The 12440-nt window shown below is 37.6% G+C and overlaps 1 protein-coding gene across 1 annotated transcript in view; it reads left to right on the top strand.

Moving 5' to 3' along the window:
* LOC128017033 (ras-related protein R-Ras2) overlaps nt 1-12440 on the top strand; it is a 45086-nt gene that overhangs the window by 17705 nt on the left and 14941 nt on the right. The window contains exons 2-3 of the mRNA XM_052602089.1: nt 9183-9270; nt 11228-11330. Of these exons, the coding sequence (XP_052458049.1) occupies nt 9183-9270; nt 11228-11330 (191 nt within the window). The remainder of the gene's footprint in view (nt 1-9182; nt 9271-11227; nt 11331-12440) is intronic.

The raw sequence follows: 12440 nt of genomic DNA, 5'->3' as shown, positions 1-12440 counted from the left end.
AACTATGAGCAATATAATCGATATAATCCAATCCAACCTAAGTGAATGCAACATTTAAAAATGTGTGTTATAAATCATCATACTCTTAAAAAATATAACCACAAATAAGTAAATATTATAATACATAAAACATTTTCTTAAGAATATTCATAAGATGATACTACTTTATTACAATGCATTATGCATTCATTATAATGCATTTAGAATAACCTTTTAATTTATTATAAAAGGGGTTTCATAGAAACTGTTACCAGGAAAATAACTATATTTGCAGCATTGTTGTTTTCTGCTTTGTTTTAGTGAAAAGTAATCTATAATATTGCCTCTCACAGTGTTTCTGTTGTTGTTAAAATTGACGCGTCATTCGCAGCTCTTGAACTTGGTGCTGGCGTGCATCTGGAGAGAGATCGCACAGAACTGAAAGGACTTGAATAAAGTGCATTTGGCTTTACATACTAAAAAAACTAGAGGATACACCATAAACGATCCTGAGCGCTTGTTATGTGATCTGCTCCACTGTTTTGACTAGCTGTTCACTTAAAATAGTGCTGCTGTTACAGTTTGCAGTCCGGATGGATGACAGGGTGCAGATGCTGTCCACCTATTGAAAATCAGTTATAGAAGTATTTAAGGATCAAAGGCTCAAGGGAGTCCTTTTCCTCGAGTTGAGTCAAGTCTGGAGTCATTTCAGGTCATTGGTAACATCGCGCAAGGCAAATAAGAGGGTGACATCTAGTGGAGAAGACTAATAATTAGATTAACGTTAATCTTACGATCAATGTTTGTGGAAATAAATATGGGAAAAAAATTGATTCGTGGCCTTTGACAATCGATTTTGAATCGACCACATTTTAAAAAACAATTAATCGAAAATTTTTTTACCCGGCCCTATTAATTAATAAAATCTATTTCTTGATTCTTGATAAATTCATTATTTTTGATGGCATCCTCACTTTACAGCATTTTTACACAAGTCTCTAAAACTTTGCAAAGTACTATAGCTTTGCACCTTGGTTTCTTGAAGTGTCTTCTTGGAGACACAGTTCTTCAGGATTTAGTCTGTCTCAGTTTGTTCTGTTTCTTCATGTTATTCCAGACAGACTGGATGATGGTGAGATCAGATCTCTGTGGGGAACACTGACTGTTGTCAGGCTCCTTGTGCAAACAAAAATCTCACTGTATTACAATTATTGGCAAAAAAAAAGTTTGGAAAAGTCAACTGATATGTCCCACTGACACACTACAGCAAAACATAGAAATAACTGACTTAAAACCATGTTTTGTTGGAGAAAATACTAGTGGCCTAAGACTTTTACACAGTACTGTAATTACAATTGAAGATAACTTTGTTCCATTATAATATATTTTATAAGGAAATGTGATGGCACCGCTGAATTTTCTTTAGCCATTACTCTAGTCTTCCATGTCACATGATACTTCAGAAATAATTTTAATATGCAGATTTGGTGCTTAGGAAACATTTCCTATTATTAGTGATCAAACAGTGATGCTTAATATTTTTGTGAAAACTATCATACTGTTTACAGGATTCTTTCATAAATGGAACTTTATGAATTGTTTAATTATTTTCAATTATATCCACTGATACTGCTTATTAATTACACTTGTATGGTTTGTATGGATGATGGATCCCTGCCAGTTTACATGTGAATGTACAGTATGTCAATCAGATCTTAAATGTGTGTCAGATGGATCAATGTGGAGGCGTCTTTTGGTTAGGAAGTGGGTGAATGGTGAAGGCGGAGTGTAGTTTGGTGTGCTCATTTTTTTTTATGCATTTTTATTTTCAGACCGTTACAGATACCCATCTCTTGTATTGCTGTAAGACTACAAGCTCTCCAGTCTGACTGCTGTTCTTTGCATTAGCTCCCTTTTTTCTGTGCAAACTAGCGCTTATTTTTTAAAGGTATGAATTGACTGGGTGGATAGAGGCAGAGCCGGGGCAGTGCACCTACATCAGGCAGGAGGGGTGGCATTTATATTTCTGGGTGATTGTATTGGGTGGGAAGCATGCAATCTGAGATCGCATGCAGTTGCTGAATCGTGTGCGTGCTGTTTTTTTTTTTCTCCTTTCAGTTTTAAAATCAATCACGTTCAGCAAGGAAGGGAGAGGAGGAGGATAGGTGGGGGATTCAGTAATGCATTTGTGTGTGTGTGTGTGGGGGGGGGGGGGGGGGGGTAGTATTTTGCCCTGGATAGTATTGTGCTGATAGATGATAGTATTGTGTATCAACGATAGTCAGAGATATTGCCTGTGGCTGATGCCTTTGATAGTAACAAGTCAATTATTATTACTATTATTACTACTATTATTATCAGGGTAGTATCTATAATACTATTATAAGTTTCTATTATTGTCTAATTAATATTAGGGCTTAATTGTTCCATCATATTTATTTTTCTGCATTTTTAGAGTGTTGCGCGTAATAACCAATCCCACACGATTCTAATGAGTTTATGAATGCAGTGGCCAATCAGAGGCTTTCAGATTAGTCATCGCTTTTTTAAAGCGCATAAACTCTCGCTTGATTGTCAGTGTCATGATGTTGTCAGTGATGTTGTATGATAATGTAAATGTTCTTTGCTCGTTATCTGTAGCTTCTGATTGAATAACTGAGGAAATGTTAGTATTATAATTAGTAACTTACAATGTTTTTATTAAATCGTTATCAAGTTTAAATACAAATTCAGTCATTTAAAACATATTCACATTACGTCCATATGCTACTTGACTAGAAAGGTATAATGTTTAGTTAATAGATTACACTAAAGCATCTTTCACACAAAAATTCCGGAAATTACACGGATAATCTATCCATTGATTTGTCCGCGATTGTTTGATTGTGGTTCATTCACACTGCCAGTGATTTTCTGAAATCTATGTGTGCGTTCATATGCATTCTGTAAAGATCCCATAAAGACATGTGACATTATGATGTGATGTGTAATGTGAAGTGTTCTGTTTCACTTAAGCTGGCTCCCTGATCTCTGCTTCATTACAGTTTGCACAAATTTCTTCATCGTGAAGATTGATCTACCTTCAAGACACCCGGTAAAAGAGTCGCACAATAACGTGCATCGTCACTAAGACAAACCCTTGATGGCTTTGGTTTTGGCTTTTGTTCACACAGGGCTTGTTCTGGGACTGAACCCAACAATGTTTTTAGGTCCCCAACCCGGGATCTATCTCTGAATCAATCCCGGGATGTGTTTGTGTTCACACAGAAGCACTCTGGCAATTTTCCGGGACCAATGTTGAGTGTGAAAGGGATTTAACATTAGGTTGATTTTAGCCTTTATCCTGGAGTTGGTTCACTCTCCGGCTATGAAACTAAGTTAATAATTAAATAAGTTGAATAAGCATGATAATATAGTGTATCGGCGATCTCACAGGCTGACGATATGACTATGGAGCATATCGGCCAACACTACAGGACAGAGGATGCATGCATGGATTAGGTATTAGGTGTGTGTTAAATCAAAAAATAAAGACAAAATGACTGGACTGGAAAGGAGTGTCCATGTGTGCATTGGGAGGGTGGGCAAACGGGAATATCTCTTTTGTGAAATCATCACCACCCACAGGACTGTGCTTTGCTGGCTGCTGTAGGTGGAGTTTCCTTCCTATAGGCCAAATGTTGGAGGTGCCTTGTTGATTTCGACTCACTGGGTTGGGCCTTTTCCTCTCCTTTCCACTCCTTTCCAAAAATGCTTTACGTCAGGTGGCTTGGATCACCCTATATGGCAGCTGAGACTTGTATGACACAGTTGGAAACTCTGGCTAGCACTTGGTATACCTTGGCACAGAGGACATTTATAAGGCCTTCAGGGAGTTTAAAATTAAAATTGTAAAAGGCCCCTTAAAATTTGAAAATTATTGATGACTGAAGTGTATATATTGGGATCTCCTGCACTGGTACAGCTTAGCTAAATGATGCCAAAAAGGTTTTTTTTTTTTTTTTTTTTTTTTTTTTGCAGTGATGCCGCAGAAAAATACTTTGGTTCTCGAAGGAACAATTATCATATATATTTTTTTATATTAATTATATATATATATATATATATATATATATATATATATATATATATATATATATATTAGGGCTGCACGATATTGGGAAAAATTTACATTGCGATATTATATTTTTCTGCGATATATATTGCGATATGAAATTAAAAAAAAATTCTTACAAACAAAAATGGGGTGAGCACAATTACATTCTCATTTTAAATGATTTAAACATCGACACCATCGTGTCAATTGATTAATATGCGTGAGGGAGAGAGAGCAAGACAGCACTTGTGTTGTTTGAAGACATTGAGCATGCGGCCGGGGCTCGCTTTGCGCGCACGCTCTCTCTATCAGGCCGGTGACAGCAGGTGCAATATAAATAGGCGTCGGCTCTATTTATAGCATGCACGTGTTTTGAGCCGCGCCTGAGACGCGCGTCTCACGCAGGCAGTCTGCAAGCTCTAACCTGTTAACATGGGAGCCGAATTAAAAACGGACACGCCACGCAGCTGAGACGCTTGCGCCACGCATCTAGTGTGTCGCCGGCCGCGTGCTCGCGCTCTCTCTCTCGCGCGCGCTCTTTGGCCCATACAGTTAATGAATAACGGATCAACTACGACAGCCTACATCGCACATCCTGCGATGTGACTATCGTGGATTTGTACATCGCGATATCGATGCTTAAACAACACATCGTGCAGCCCTAATAAATATATATATATATATATATATATATATATATATATATATATATATATATATATATATATATATATATATATATATAATGATGCTATTGATGCTGTATTCTGGATCAGTTGTAGAGGCTTGATAGGACATGGAGGAAGGCCCACCAGGAGAACATTACAATAGTCCAGTCTGGAGGGAACAAGAGCTTGGACAAGAAGTTGGGTGGCTTGCTCTGACAGGAAGTGTCTAATCTTCCTAATGTTGTATAAGGCAAATCGAACCGGGTCGTTGTAGCAATATGGTCTGTGAAGAGAAACTGATGATCGACCACAACTCCTAGGTTTCTGGCTGTCCTGGAAGGAGTTATGGTTGATGAATACAGCTGTATAGAGTAGTTGTGATGAAATGAGGGGTTAGCTGGAACCACGAGTAAACTGTCTTAGTAAGGTTGAGCTGAAGGTGATGGTCATTCATTCAGCTAGAAATGTCACTCAGACAGGCTGCAATGCGAGCAGCTACCGTCGGGTCATCTGGTTGGAATGAAAAGTAGAGTTGGGTATCATCAGCGTAGCAGTGATAAGAAAAGCCATGCTTCTGAATGACAGATCCTAATGACATCATGTAGATGGAGAAGATAAGTGGTCCAGGTACTGAGCCTTGAGGAATCCCAGTAGCAAGAAGTTGTGTCTTAGAAACTTTACCCCTCCAAGACACCCTGAAGAATCTATCTGAGGGCTTCAGTAACCAAGAGCAGGGCAGTCTCAGTTGAGTGGCCGCTTTTGAAGCCAGATTGGTTGCTGTCCAGGATGTTGTTCTGTACAAGAAACATAGAAAGTTGGTTGAACACAACTCACTCAAGTGTCTTTGCAATGAATGGAAGAACGAATACCGGTCTGTAGTTTTCTAGAAGTGCTGGATTTAGAGAGCGTTTCTTAAGCAGTGGGCTTACCCGAGCCTGCTTAAATGCTGAGGGAAAAGTTCCAGAGTGTAGAGAGCAGTTTATAATGTGAGTATGACTGAAGAAGAAGAAATGGCTTGAAGGAGGTGAGTGGAGATAGGATCAAGTGGACAAGTAGTAGGATGAGGAGAGAGAGTGTCTATGGTGTGGAGAATTGGTCACTGATGGTTCTGGTCTTATTTGTGAAGAAAACTGCAAAGTCGTCGGCTGCATGTCACTGTCCTCATCATGACCACGCACACACACAAACACACATACACACAAACACTTACCTATAAAGGGGGGCCTATAAAGAACATTTTGCCAAATGAAAAGATTTCATGAATGTTAAAGGATCTTCATGGAACAATAGATGCAAATAAAGAACCTTTAATTTTCAGAGTGTCGACAGTAGATTTGTTGAGATTTGCATTTAGGATGGTTGTTTCTAAGAACAAACACTCTCTGTGTGGGAGTTTGTGTGTGTGTTTGTATGAAGGCCAAAGCAGATGGACCCCCCACTGTAAGTGTCTGGTGAAGGTCATCTGGGACATGCTGTCACACAGAGAAAAGGTAGGACAGCTGGGCATTGGGTCGGTGATGTGTACAGGTGGGCATTACTAAACAGCTACCCACAGCTACTGTTTGACTTTAAAATGAAGGCTTTGTTCAACCACAGACCCTCTACACGTGTGCTACAACCAAACCAGACTGTGTCATGGTCTACTTAGCTATTCTTTGGTTACAGTATTGTCCCTAGAAGTTTCCACTGAATATTACAACCTTCTTTTGGTGGCAAGCAAGGGACTTACAAAAAAATAAATGAAGTAAGTGTAGTTTGTGTATACTGTGTATTTTATCATCTACTGTAAAAGTTCTTGTAATTGGTATTTTGAGCTATTGTTGCAGATAATAACTGTAATAAATTAAATGTTGTAAATTAGTAATGTACTGATATTAAAATTCTGGAAAGTGTTTATAAAAATCATATAAAAACATTAAAAGAAAAAAAGTCTATGAATCAGTTAAAATGTGTATATATAATGCCCTTATTTAAATAACCAATTATACAATTCATATTTTGGGGTTAGACTTTTATTCAGCAAGTACAGTGTGCATTAAAATGATAAAAGCATAGAAATAAAATCTGCAAAAAAGTATCACAATATAAAGTATCTAAATAAATGAACAGCACACCTGATTTCAACATTGATAACAAAATGAAATGCTTCTTGAGACCAAGTCAGTATAATACAATTATTTCTTAAGGATCATGTGACACAGAAGACTAAAGTACTGGCTGCTGGAAATTCAGCTTGGCCATCACAGGAATAAATTATATTTTAAAATGTATCAAATTATAATAATATTTCACAATATTACTGTTTTTACTGTATTTTTGATTAAAACAATGCAGATTTTGTAAGCATAAGACACATAAAAAAATAAAAAACATTGAACTGATCCCAGATGTTTGAAAGGGGTATAGGTAAGTGTTTGTGTGTGTGGTCATGATGAGGACAAGTCAAACTAAAGTGTAACTTTCACTCTCAATGGGTTGTAACTTTATCTTGAAATCAAGTGTCTTGTTCTTTTGTTCACGAGTGTATTTGAATGTGTGTGAGTTTAATGGAAGGTGCAGTGCTTCAAATATTTTGTGTTTGTTTGAATTAGCAGCAGGTATTCTCTCTCTTTGTGTCCATCTGTCTTGCTCTCTCACCTCATTTTGACTGTGTCCCCACCGCGACGAGTGAGCGATGAAGTCGACTTCATGTGCAGCTCTGCTGATTAATTATTGTACAGTGGACGTGATGGAGTCTTGCAAATAGTGCATAACAGAGGAGTCACTGTGTGAAAGGATGACTGATGTCAAGAAAAAAAGAGCGAGGGTTTACAAGCTTCATGTCAACACACAAACGGCAACATGCATGCTTCATTTGCTCACTTTCAGAAATGTTTGCAACTGTACTTTGCCTGCACTTTAAAAGTAGCAGTACTATAGACTATTTTGAGAATTATTATTATTTTTTTTTTTTTTTTTTACAGTGACTTAAAAATAAGATGCGTTTACCTGAGGCAAAATTACAGATAGTACCTTCAGAGAATTTTTTCCTGAATATTGAGTGTAAATTTTCTAGTTTATTAGGCAGCTTTTTCTGCTTGTTTTAAGAGGTCCGTGTTTTTCTTTTTTTAAAAGAAATTATCCTATTGCTTTTCTTCACCAAGAATTAATTACATTTGAATTAATTTTGAACTGTCTATTTGTCATAGTAACCTGAAAAATCCTGAACAAACTTATCACTGTTATCACAAGTATTAGGTTGAACTTTTCAAAGTTGATCAGAAATGCTGATTTGAGGACCTGATAATACACTTATACAACATAATAGCGCAGCTGATAATTGTTCACCTTTAACTGACAATACAGTGTATACAGGATACATTAGTTGAACAATTCATAATTAGATTTTACATGATAGGCTCTCTTTCAGAAGTTAAAACCATTCTCGATGAATGGTTGATCTGGAAAAGAGAACAAAGCTAAACTTTACTCTCATTTTTGGAGTGCTTCTTGTTTCGCTACCAAAAACAGATTACTAGTCCAATGGTTACAGGAACGTCAGTACTCAGACTCATAATAGGAAGCTACTGATGGGCATAGTGTGTTTGTGTGTGAGCATGAGCATGTGTTCAGATGACACAGAGACAAGCCTAAACATAACATTCAGCTGTCGTCACTTAAACAGCCTCCTGGGGGAAAGGCACAAAAAACATGGGGAAAAATGCTTCCTTAGAACTCCCCGTTTTCCTACAAACTGATAGCGTGTTTAGATTAGCTTAGAAATATAGCCTGTGGAAACAGAAAAGTTTGCGGTTAATTAACCATATAATAATCAACCGCAAACGGAGGGCTGCTTAGATAATGTTGACGTGAAGTCGGTGTTTTGACCGTACACACAAGGGCGGACATCTTTCATTTTAATCTTTCTGAAGAGAGAGAACAGTTTGTCTGTTGGGTTGTGTTTTGAGTCTAAGCTCTCATTAGGCATAGCTTTCTAAACAAATCCCTCAAAGCTGAAGTTAGTGATGCTTTTTATGATGTTTGTGTACGAAGGTTCCTCAAAAGGGAACCTGGTTTCAGTCGGGTTTCCAGAGCACAGTAATGATCTAAAATGAATTCAAGTGAGCTTTGGATAGAAGCAAGCATTTGAGACTACAATACTTATTTCTGGGTAAATGGGTCATTTTTAAGTAAAATTCTTTTAATTGCTTCATCAGACACAATTTTTTATTAACTTCCACCATCTGTAAAACCACATGCACAGAATTCTGGGATATTGTAAGCTGTCAACGAGACATCTATTTATCAAAATCCAAAGAGATCAAAGCTTTATAGTACAGAGGATGTCACTGGTATTGGATGTGAATGTGTCTTGATACCTTCCCACCTCCTAATACAGCATTTTTATAATCTGATGTGATATTTTCTTATGTTTACATTTTCTCTCTTTTTGCATTTAGTCATACTTCGTCACTGACTATGACCCTACGATTGAAGACTCCTACACAAAACAGTGTGTGATTGACGAGAGGCCTGCTCGGCTGGACAGTAAGTAATATGCTGATGGATGAAAGAGTCCGATTGTCAAACAAATCACAGGATGTAGGGAAACAACATACTGCTTTCTGGCAGCAAAGATGAAGCACTTTATGACTTCATAATACTTCACAGAGATCAGATAAATTACAATTTTGTAAAAACAAAAACAAAAAAACAATTATGTTCTGTGCATTATGCATATTTGTACTGGAGGGGTTATAACAAATGTACTGTAATATCACTTTAGACAAAAACACATAAAATAACTACTAACTCCAGTATACATATTTTACATGGCTTGTGAAATAGTGTGTATAAGGGCTTAAAATACTTTAAATTGAAAAAAAAATTATTCTAGGTAGAAAATTGCATGACTTTCGTCATAGTTTTTCAAAAATAGAACATATTTTGGAAAATGTCTGGTTTTGTTTAGACCCAAAAATTCTTTGAAATATGTTTTGTGTTCCACAGAAATGAAGAAAACTATCGTTTTTATAGAAGAACACATAGTTCTTGAATAACAGAGTCATTTGAATATTGTGTTAGACAGCAGAGGGCCTTCGAATCAAAAAGATACAGTCACACAACAGCAGAATGAGATTTTCTATATTGTGATGTACATCTGAGTCTAAAAGATTATGATAAAAAATGTAGGGCAGGGACTTGGTTCTATCTGTCACTTATTAATGGGATTTTTAGATCTAGGCATGGCACGTAAATGTAGAGCGGGGTGAATGCAAGCATGCAGAAGTGGAGTTTAGGCAAAACAAATGATTGGAGAAGTCCAGCTTATGCCACAAGAAAGTCGTTGTTCATTTTACTGGAAAATCGAGTTCTTACATTCTGATTAAAAATAATGAGGTCAAACAAAACGTCATTAAATGAAACATGCATTGTTCAAAATAAAGCATGGTTCAGACTACTCTATTTTAGCCTGATTTCGGCACGATCTGCTTGACATGAGGTGTTGTGGGGATTTGTAAATGACAATGGGTGTCGGGACTCATTTCGTGTAGTGTGTCAGAGTGGACGACAACTGATGCCACGTCTGCAATGCTTCATGATGTCACCACAGAAAGACTAGCACGTTTAATTTCTGCATATCTGTGATACTGGCCAGTAGGAGCATTCGTACATGCTTTCAAACAACTGAAACAAATGAAAGACAATGGTATGGGTCCTGCTAGGTGGAATTTTAAAATGGAGGAAATGTTTCGTGGATCTTTGGCAATAATACTCCTGCTGTATTTATGGTGTTTCCTCGCGGGACTAGACTGAAAAACTGTTAAATAAACATTATTTTACCTCAGTTCTCTTTGACAGTCCACACTGTCCTCTTCATGCAACCCAGATTTGTGTCCACTGTCAGGTTTTCTTCTGTTTGGGTGACAAGACAGGGCAAAACACACTGCTCGCCATTGTTTGTTTACGCTCATGACACCGTCTGTCTAGTCCCGCCGTATCAACGACAGCACGCACGTCGTTAAAGACGTGTAGTCTGATATGTTACTTGTTCATGACACAACAAAATTTAAGAGTCAAAACGGCATAACCAGACATATTGACTTTCGTAAACGACAAAAAAATAAATAAAAATGTTGTTTGAACCAGCTTAAGATGCATTTAAATAACTGACAAGGTGAATTTTTATGTGATTTGATCACTGAAAACGCAAATGATGCATGTGATTACAGGTATTACTTAAGGCTGTTATGAGTTAAAGAAGGGTGCCAACTTCATACAGACGTCATTATTCAGCCTGCTGTTAGTAAATACACTTATCAGTTCTAACCCATGCCATAGATACACAACACAGAACTCCTGTTAGGCCTATAAATAAAGACATTTGAATCTAATAGGAAATCATTTAACTTAGATACAGTTGTAGTCAAACCCGTAGTGCTGATGTGGCTAAAGTGAGTGTGTGCAGTCAATGGGTGACTAATGGCTGTTCTGTGTTTGTTAGTCCTGGATACAGCAGGACAGGAAGAGTTTGGAGCCATGAGAGAACAATACATGAGGACAGGGGAGGGCTTCCTTCTCGTCTTCTCTGTCACTGACCGGGGAAGGTGAGCAACGTCCCACTCACATTTTCTCTCAACCTTTCTCTCTTTCTTCCTCTTTCCCCTGCATTGTCTGTCTCAGTTTCACTTTCATTCTGTTTTTGCCTTTCCAGTTTTATGAATGCCCCTCCTCCGTACACTAACTGTCAAATTCGAAGCGTGCTAATTTACGCCCCAGGTTTAGTCTCGTTGAAACCCAGTACATTTAAATAAACAGATCTCACACACATTGCAGTGTAGGTTCTCAAGGAATGCAGTGTGTGATCACCGGGTTTGTGCCCTCTTAGTGTCCTTTCCACTTTGTGTTTATGCTGTAAACAGTCTTTCCTTCCTTCGTTTACATTATCCTGCTCAGAGCCGATGGCACAGGCCTATCTGAACACACTCTCTCTCTCTCGCAATCTCTCCAGAGTCCATGACAAGCATTTCCTCCTCCTGCATGACATTTAAACGACTCGAACTGTTAGAATCAACAGAGACCTCATATCAGTGTCCTTCCCTCCCCGGCCTACACACGCTGCTCTCCATGTGCCGGCTTCTAGCTGTCTTATAGTGTTACTGGAATGTTTTATAGCAGCGACATGAGAACCGTGCGACCTCATGTCATACTGTGAACTGTAATGCAGTTCTGTGGCCCAAAACAGAGAGATGGCTGCTCATCAGCTGGAAGGGTGGGCTTGCATTCCTTTTAGGTTTTGTGGCGAGGAGGAGCTCTGGTTTGTGGGTGAATGTGTGTACTTTCATTTCATCCTTTCTGAAAATGTCTTCACTAGTGATGCTTGTTATATTGGGACTATATGGTTTATCGGCTAATTATAAAGAGTTTTTGGTATTAGTTCCCCTCAAGTTGACACACCAGGTGTCTTAGCAGAAAAAAACACTAGGGTAGTTCATTTTAGAGTGTTGTTGTCTTAACTTTGAAATTTGCAAACTTTGCATTTCATTTTAGTTTGTTTCATATTTTGAAACCTAATAAACTTCAAATGTTTTGACTCAAATTTCAGTTGAAAAAAATAAACATTTCAGTATTATTGTTAGATAATGTAAAGGCATTTTTAAAACCACTACATACTATGTTTTTTTAAAAAAATAGATTAATACTTCTATTCAGTAAGA

This window comes from Carassius gibelio, chromosome A7, assembly GCF_023724105.1.
Source record: "Carassius gibelio isolate Cgi1373 ecotype wild population from Czech Republic chromosome A7, carGib1.2-hapl.c, whole genome shotgun sequence".
Taxonomy (NCBI): domain Eukaryota; kingdom Metazoa; phylum Chordata; class Actinopteri; order Cypriniformes; family Cyprinidae; genus Carassius; species Carassius gibelio.
Note: the sequence above shows the minus strand (reverse complement) of the source record. Positions and strands in the feature narration are given on the sequence as shown.